This window comes from Chrysochloris asiatica, unplaced genomic scaffold, assembly GCF_000296735.1.
Source record: "Chrysochloris asiatica unplaced genomic scaffold, ChrAsi1.0 scaffold00231, whole genome shotgun sequence".
Lineage (NCBI taxonomy): Eukaryota > Metazoa > Chordata > Mammalia > Afrosoricida > Chrysochloridae > Chrysochloris > Chrysochloris asiatica.
The window spans coordinates 4659167-4668845 of NW_006408749.1; the positions used below are offsets into that span (position 1 = coordinate 4659167).

The 9679-nt window shown below is 39.6% G+C and overlaps 1 protein-coding gene across 1 annotated transcript; it reads left to right on the top strand.

Moving 5' to 3' along the window:
* The first annotated feature begins 4450 nt into the window (after positions 1 to 4450).
* LOC102823286 (zinc finger CCHC domain-containing protein 16-like) lies at positions 4451 to 5377 on the top strand. Its single transcript, XM_006873257.1, has one exon. It carries the CDS (start codon positions 4451 to 4453, stop codon positions 5375 to 5377), a length of 927 nt encoding a protein of 308 aa, XP_006873319.1.
* Positions 5378 to 9679: the final 4302 nt, after the last annotated feature.

Below are 9679 nucleotides of genomic sequence, written 5' to 3' on the forward strand. Positions count from 1 at the left end.
GCTTGGTAAAAAGTTGAAAGAAAAAGTTGAAGACTGCCAACAAGATGGATTTACACAGTGGCTGAAACAATGGGCTCAAACATAGCAACATTTGTGAGGATGGCGCATTTCGACACCTAACAAAAACAGCTTCACGTTACCTTTCTGAAAACCAAAAATCATTTAAAATCTAAATTTTAAGACTCAGATCACAGACTATGGACCTAGATCAATGATATCTAAAATTTATAGGAAGGAGTTCTGATGATGCAATTGTTAAAGCACTCTGCTACTAAACTTCAAACCCACCACTGGCTCTGTATGAGAAAGATGTGGCAGTCTGCTTCTGTAAAGGTTATAGCCTTTATGTACCAGTTCTATTCTGTCCTATAGTGTTCCTATGAGTCAGGATTGACTCCATGGCAAAGGGGTTGTTTTTTAAATATTTATGGAGCACTTGCCATCTGCATTGAATCGGTACTAAGCTCTTTTCATCTTGTTTAATTCTTATAAACTATGTTATTGTTGTTGTTAAGTGCCTTTGAGTCAGTTCTGACTCATAGGAACCCTGTATAGGGTTTCCCAGACGTAGCTGGTGAGTTTGAACTGCTGACCTTGTGATTCAAGCTGACCTTGCAGTCCAGCGCATTAGGCCACAGTGCCCCTTTGGAAGGGGCCATGATGGCTCTGATAAGAAATACATTGCAACAACACAGAGCAGCGCATGAAGAAAGCCCATTGTACTGCAGAGCAGCAATGGGTCCCTTATTGATTTGACAGAGCCTCAAGAGGAAATTTCATGCGGGGGACTTGCAGTCTCTGTCTTTTCCTTTTATGAATAGTTCATTTTTTATTTTTCTTGATTTTATTAAGTTTTTAGTAGAACTCTTCAATGATCACATTAAAGGTAAAAAATTACATTTAGACACCCTCACACCATATTCAATCATGCGTAGTCCTAAAGAATGCTTTTCACACTAACAATAAGTTTCACCACTAGGAAAAACCAGCTAAAGTTTTTGCCAGTTCAAGTTTAAGATTACATTCAACATTCTGTGTAGTTTCGGTCAGGGACATTAAGACCTTTAGAAAATTAGCTAAAATGCAATTAAGGGCTAAGGGAATAGTAATAGATCATAAGCAGAAATTTAACTAGATGTTTTGTATAAAGAAGTTGTTATAAGGAAGTTGTTCCGTTTCTTCTTAACTACAAAACTTTAAGTGCTTTTTTATGCTTCTTGTTTTTCTTGTTTAATCAATCATGAGAAACAACTGTGTTGTCAGTTACCATAGCAAATAATGTTTAGGTACATGTTGTGATTAATGAATCTATAGAAAATAATAGGTGAAGGTAGAAATAGGAGTTAAGATTTAGAATTATGTTTTAATGTTAACCTGACATTTTAGGATGTCAGAAAGATTAAGGTATTTTAACAAGATCATTTGCGTAGTGCTTCAAAGAAATTGATTGTGTGTGAGATCATTGTACACTATGAGATTTTAACGGTATATAAGGAGGTGGAAAAATTAAGTAAAATCATCATCATCAGCAGCAGCAGCATCAGAATTTAGCACAAATCATCGACTCCGTGTGATTTCTTTCTTCAGCCGACTCCATACATCCCTTCGTGAGCCCCCCTAATAAGTGTGTCAGGGCTGGCCCCCGGCACCCCTTATAAACTATGAAGTAATTATAATCATCTCCATTTTAGTTGGAAACTGATGCTCAGCTTAAATCACTTGTACAGATTCACACAGCCAGGATTTGGACCCAGGACAGTTAGACTTTGTTGTTGTTGTTAAGTGCGTTCAGTCGGTTTCAACCCATAGCGACCCTGTATAGGGTTTCTGAGGAGCAGCTGGTGAGCTTGAACCACTGACCTTGAGGTTCAAACCGACTTTGCAGTCCAGCACATTAACCCACAGCACCACACCAAGACTCCAATTTTACTTTAGGACACGAACTCTTGAACTCTAGTGACTGAGAGAGGACATTGCAGGTCCTTTGTAGGCATTATGGGTAGGTAGAATAAGTTATTACTATTCAATGTGATTTGAGAAGCAGTCTCCAACCTCTATATGTATTCCCTCCTTATCCCTACCTCTCTATAATGCTGCTAATATGACCTTCTTTCTTGAAATCCACCTAAAAAGTTTTTCTTACAGGGACCATCTGCATCAGAAATTACCTGGGGAGCTTGCCAAAGTATAGAATCTTGAGTTCCATCCCTAGATAAATCAGAATTTATAGAGAATGGAACAAAGGTGATTCTTGTGCACATTCAAGTAAATGCCCCAAATAAGGGCAATTATTAACTCTTATTAACTAACACCTTAAGGAGCTCTGGTAGCACAGCGGTCATGAATCAGGCTACTAACCTCAAGGTCAGCAGTTTGAAACTACCAGCTGTTACATGGGAGAAATATGACACTTTCTGCTCCTGTAAAGATTTACAGCCTCAGAAACCCTATACAGGGTCGCTATGAGTCAGAACTGACTCCACGGAACACCAGCACCTTAGCTAACATCTTAGCTACCATTTGGTACCTAGCTGCAGTGGCAAGAATGAACTCATGAATAAGCACCTGGAGAATGGAAGATGTTTGGTATTTAGAGCAAGAGACTGAAGAGGGAGCTATGTTAAAAGAGCAAGTAAGGAGGGTGTGACAGTATCTCCCTAATTTGGGAATGTGAGGTGAGGATACAGCCTCACCATTGATATTCAGCTGCTCAGGAAAATATTTGGAAGCAACTTTTGTTTTTGCTTTGCAGATCACTCATTTTTTATCTCAATGTTACAACAACCCTCTGAGATACATAAGTCAGCCAAACCTTTACATAAATAAAGAAATGGAGACTTAAATGTGTTATTCAAGGTCATCCAACTGATTAATGCTGGTGTTTGAATAAAACTTTCTGGTCCCCAGTTTTTCTACACTTTTCTATTCTTCCAATAATTTCTTCCATATGTCTAGAGAGATTGAGCCATTAGACAAAACATCTAGAATTAAATATTACATTTCAAAAGATTCAGTGATACATATTTTGTTTTGCCATCAGTGGCAAATTAAAAAAATTTAAATAGCAAGCTACAAAAGGAAAGGTTAATGAGAGGAATTGCACTCCAGAATAGTTCAACTGATATAATGCTATATATCTGTTTTTTTTGTTTTTTTTTTTTTTTACTTTTTTACTGGTTGCTTTATTCTTGTTATCAGTGTAGGGAGGTCTCCTGAACATTTTGATCTTTATAATTTAAAAGATTATCCTTCTTGTTTGCTAGGTTCTCAACCTCACCTTTTTATCCTGTCTATGATGTCTTAATCATATCCATGGTAACCAAATGTGACCTCAGACAGGGCTTAGAAAGTCAGAAAAAATGGATTAACTACTACCACAACAATCAGATCATCACAGAAATGCAAGCTAGGCTTGGGGCACTGAGGGTCAAGCCAATCAAAGAATATTTCAATTGAGGCTAAGTGTTTTCTGGAGTTTGCTTCTCAAACTTTAATGCACACCTGAGACATCCTGTTAAAATACAGATTCTAATTCAGTAATTCTACTGTAGGGATTGAGATTTTACATTTCTAACAATCTCTTTAGTGATGCCAATGTCGCTGGTCCCCCAATCACATTTTGAATAGCAAAGGGCATGGACAGCTATCATGCCCAAGCAGTGCATGCAAATAACCACATTTATGGTCCTGGAGGATGTGCTCTTTGAGACAGAAATCCTGATGAGCATCCCATCTCTGATATTAACTATCTGTGTGACCTTGGACAAGCATCTTTACATTTCTAGGTCTTTGTTTTCTCATCTGTGAAATTAGGAGTTTGGTCTGGATGATCTCTAAGATTACTTTGGACTTTAAAATCATTTGATCATCTGATGGAACACAATGCAAAATAAAAAACAACTACTTTAAACCAAACACTTAATCTGACGGCAATTTTACAAGAAAGGGGTGGTGGTGGTTATGTGCCGTGGAGTCAGAACCGACTCATAGCAACTCTGTACAGGGTTTCCAAGGCTGTAAATCTTTACAGGAGCAGAAAGCCTCATCTTTCTCCAGTGGAACAGCTAGTAGTTTCAAACTGCTGACCTTAAGGTTCACAGCCTGATTCATAATCACTACACTACTAGAGTTCCTTACAAGGAAAGGGAGGGCAGAGAAATCTATTGTGATTCTTTCATTTGTCTTTCTAATTCTAAATTCTTTGTATTCTAAGGTCATTTATCTTTCTGAATGTGCAGAACATCAGACACAACATCAAGACGTGGAACAACTTTTTACGTCTGTCCAACTCAGCTCTCAGCATCCACTGGGGACTTCATGATATCTACCAGCTTTATCAACTTGCTTATAACAATGCCTCTCTGATTACAGAGCAAAACTGCTAACTGCCTGTTGGCCACCAATATTTCCACTCATCTCTACTGACTTCCATCTGCTTCCAGGAGATATAATGGAGAAGCTCACAGACTCACCACCAATCTTAAAGATAGAGCATCCCTCCCTCTGGGCAGATAATCTGATTCTAGAGCCACAAGTACAGCACCTGACTGAAGAAAACACTGCTCTCAGAGGTCAGGTGATGCTTAACCTGGCCACCACAATGTTGCCTGTACCTTGCTCACTTGAGCATCTCAACCAGTTTCATGTTGACCCTGCCAATCTCTCAGGGTTTCTTGCTCAGGCAACGACCTACTTGGCATCTCTTAATTATCCTGCAGATAATGCCAAGGCCAAGTTTTTTATTGACTATATATTACAGCAGGTGAAAAGATCTGGAGTCCTACATGGCTCAAACCAGAGAGCTCTACTGAAGCAATATGAGAACTTTGTTTTTGAGTTCCAGCAGTTGTTTGGTGAGCCCACAAAACAGGTAATGGGCCCTCTGGAGACTGCTAAAGTTGACAAAGGAGATGACCTCTTTCAAGAGTATGCTACTGCCTTCCAACTCCTTGCTCAAAATATGGACTGTAATGAAAATATTCTTAGTGACCAGCTCCAAGAGGGACTAGCTGACCCCATCCAGAATGAAGTGAGTGGTAGAGATATAATGGAAAACCTCCCAGACCTGATCACTCAATGTATTCAGTTGGACAGGAAATGTAGTGACAGGCCCAAACTTCTACAGTCAGAGGCTCAGCTTCCAAGGCTGGCTTCCCCGATCCACCACCAACACTATTCCATTCCCATAGGTCCACCAATCAAGGAAACATCTATACAACTGCGGGGAGGCCAGCTGCCTCTCACACCAGCTAAACGAGTCCACCAGCAAGACAACCAGTTGTGCCTCTACTGCAGCCAGCCTGGCCACTTCACAAAAGCTTGCCTTGCCAAACGTTCACGAGCCCCAGCAAGGACAAATAACCCAACTCACCAGTAAGAGGAGCTCAGGAAGATTGTTTTTCAAATTTATATCCCTCTCACCTCTAGCCTTACTGAATTATATTCTGCACTAACTTTTAAAATACAGGTGGGGCACTCTAGTACTCCTTTACATAGCCACAGACTAATGTGCTTCTGGTAATTGAACAACCAGACCTTGTTCATTAGAAATGACCCCTCACACTAAACCTGAACCTACAAATGATGAAAATAATTCACAGTCATGGTCTGCAATTGGAATTGATCACTCAAGAGTACTGGAATCTTGCAGGCAAAACTCTGTCCACTCTGAACTAATGAAAACAAGTCTGGTAGTGCACTAGGAATCCCATCCCCACCAACAGTTGAATCCGGGTTGAGTTTGTTGGCCCGAGTCTTGTATCTACTGTGCCTAGGATTGGGCACAAGTCTTTCATATATGGAACCCTCATGGATCTATTTTCTAGTAGTTTGTTGGTTTCAACCTCTAGCTAAAGTCTTAACCCACATCCCATATACTGTCCATTCTTTCTTCCTAAGGACTGGATCCTGTTCCTTATAACCAGGGATTTAAACACTGGTTACAGGGAGTTACTTCAAGTTCAACTTCCTGCTGAAAATATGCATTTGCTCCAGATATACTGAATCAGAATCTATATTTAAACAAGATGCCCAGGTGATTCTTATGATGTGGTCCTGGGAATATTGTTAAAATGTAGATTCTGCTTCAGTATATCTGGGTGAGAAAGCCAAATTATCAGCAGGAGGTAAACTAGAATGAATCAGTGCTTTGACTTCAACCCAAACCAACCTTCCTAGAACCACAACCCTGCCACCTTTTCCCACAGCTATGCATTTTATTCCCATCTAATGACATTAATTTGCTCAACATGCTGAACCTCTTAGCTATCAAAAATCCAAGTTGGACATGAGCTTACTATGGCCTTTTTAACACTCAGCTTGGAACTGTTTGTCCCCTTCATAAAGAGCTTTCCCTTCAGGTAGGTACATTACGTTAGTCAAGCCCTACCAATTCCAGCTTACCATTACTCCCCTCTCCCCTAACAATCTTCCTTGAGGGTCTTGAATGTCTCATGGCCAAATAAAGATGGACTAGGATAGTGAGCTCTGACAGATATTTAGTGAGTCGTTGTTGTTAAGGGCAGTTGAGTTGGTTCCAACCGTTAATGACCCTGTATAGGGTTTCCAAGGAGCAGCTGGTGAGCCTGAACCACTGACCTTGTAGTTCAAATGGCTTTACAGTCTGGCACATTAACCCACAGCACCAAGTGGATGAAATTTCCTATCATAATTACCTTGAACAAGGAACCTGGCCATAGGTGCCTCAATGTAGTCACTTTCTAGGATCATTACCCATTTTTGTTCAGCAATACTCTTATGGAACACCTTTGGGGATCCTCGTTTAGCTGAGAATCTTGAAAAATAACAAATATCAGAAAGCTTGGCTGTCTCGTCTGGAAAATATGAGAGTACATACATTAATACTATTGTTGATAAGTGCCATAGAGTTGGTTCCAACTCAGACTCACAGTAACCCTGTATAGGGTTTCCCAGGAGCAGTTGGTGGATTTGAATCACCAACCTTGTCATTCATCTGCGATATGCAGATGATACAACCTTGCTTGCTGAAAGTGAAAAGGACTTAAAACATTTACTGATGAAGATCAAAGAGCACAACCTTATGTATGGATTTCATTTCAAGGTAAAGAAAACAAAAATCCTCACCACTGGACCAATAAACAACATTCTTATCAATGGAGAAAAGATTAAAATTATCAAAGACTTCATTCTTCTTGGATCAACTATCAACACTCATGGAAGCAGCAATCAAGAAATCAAACAACGTATTGCATTAGGCAAATCTGCTGCACAAGACCGTTTTAAAGTGTTGAAGAACAAAGATGTCAGCTTGAGGACTAATGTGTGCCTGACCCAAGCCATGGTATTTTCAATAACCTTATATGCTTCCAAAAGCTGAACAGTGAATAAGGAAGACAGTAGAATAATTGATGCTTTTGATTTATGGTGTTTGAGGAGAATATTGAAAGTGCCATGGGCTGCTAAACACCAATAGATCCTTTTTGGAAGAAGTGCAGCCAGAGTGCTCCCTAGACGCCAAGATGGCCAAACTTCGTCTCTCATACTTCAGACATATTGTCAGGGACCAGTCGCTGGAGAAAGATATCATGTTTGGTAAGGTCGAGGATCAGAGAAAAAGAGGAAGACCCCCAATGAGATGGATTGCCCAAGTGGCAGCATTGGTGGACTCAAGCATGGCAACAGTAGTGTGGTTGGTCCAGGATTGGGCAGTGTTTAATCCTGCTGTGCATAAGGTCACTATAAATCGGTACCGACTCGATGGCATCTAACTACAACAACAACAAAGAACCATGTTTAGACTTAGAAAAGAGATGTTGGCCAGCAGTCCATTTAGCAGGTCCACCTTCTGTAATGGGATGAAGGCACCAGGGTATGCCAATTCATGTCATTAAATATCAAGATCTGCTCTGAATCAGTTCTCTAAAATAATCTGATTACAATTAGTTTCCCATGCACACTTCATTTTGTGATGATAATTTACAAACCAGCAGATGTGATTGTTCTAGCCTACTTGGAAGTTAATTCTTGCTATAAAAATAAAATGGTGTTTGGCTTATACATCAGTTTCTTCTAAGTTTTAATAGAGTCAATCCTCCTGACACTTTTCATCTGTTAATACAATGAAAACTAAAAAAAAGATTCTGACTGGAAATCCAGGAAAACAGTATGAATCATATTGAATCCACTGAAGATTGGCCTTCCTGGGAACCTTGCCTCAACAGTCAGCCTCCTTTTTATCACTTTCATTTGCCTATTGCTGTTAGTTGCTGTTGAGTCAGTACCTAATCATAGCGATCTTATACACAAAAGACGAAACACTGCTGGTCCTGCACAAATATCACAATCGTCGCGACACTTGAACTCATTGCTGCTGCTACTTTATCAATCCGTCTCATTGATGGTTTTCCTATTTTTCACTGACCCTCCACTTTACCAAGCATGATGTCCTTCTCCAGGGACTGGTCCCTCCTAACGATATGTCCAAATTATGAGAGATGAAGTCTGGTCATCCTGGCTTCAAAAGAGGATTATAGCTGGACTTCTTCCAATACAGATTTATTTGTTCTTTTGGCAATCCATGGTACTTTTGATGTACTCCTCCAATACCATAACTGAAATGCATTAATTCTTCTAAGGCCCTCTTTATTCATTGTCCAACTTTCACATGCATATGAGGCTATTGAAAGTACCATGGTTTGGGTCATACACACCTTAGTTCTCAAACTGACATCTTTGCTCTTGAGTACTTTAAAGAGGTCTTGCGCAGAAGATTTGCCTAATGCACTATATAGTTTGATACCTTGACTGCTACTTCCATGAGTGCTGGCGGTTGATCTTAGCTAAATGATGTCTTTGACAACTTCGATCTTTTCTCCTTTTATTGTGATGTTATTTTTGTTTTCTTTACATTGAGGTTCAACCCATACTGAAGGCTGTGGTCTTTGATCTTCATCAGTAAGTACTTTAAGTCTTCTTCACCTGCTTGTTGAAATTGAAAGCACATTTAAAAAGTGACTAATCTGCATATCACGTGTTGTTAATGGGTATTCCTCTAATCCTGATGCTACATTTTTTTTCACATCTTCTAGCTTCTTGGATTATTTGTTCAGCATACAAATTGAATAAATATGATGAAAGAATACGGCCCTGGTGCACACCTTTCCCAATTTTAAACCATGCAGCATCCCCTTGTTCTGTTTGAATGACTGCCTCTTGGTTTATGTACACGTTCATCATGAGCACAATGAAGTGTTCCAGAATATTCATTCTCATTTACCTGTAGTTGTAATAAAATTTCTCAATGGCCATGGTTTTCATTCCCTGAACTTATTCACTAGCACGCTGGTACCTGGTATAAACAATTACTTTTTACAAACTATAACTCAATCTGGCCTAGAGATTATATTCCTTGGGAGGAGATATAACACCTATTTGGACAGAAAAGCTCCTGTAAAGCACATTTAAAAAGTGAGATGTGTATGGTTGGTCTCACTCCCACCACTTCCATTTCCAGGAATTTTATAGCACATAGGGCCCATTGTGTCCTCACTTCTATCCATGTTGGTATAGCAAATAATAACCGTTTTTGGACTCTGGAAGAACCTCTTCCCCACACAATACTCTTTTGCCTTGGACAATGTTGTTGTTTTTAGTGCTATCCAGTCAGTTCCAATTTATAGTGACCAAGCTCTGGTAGAAT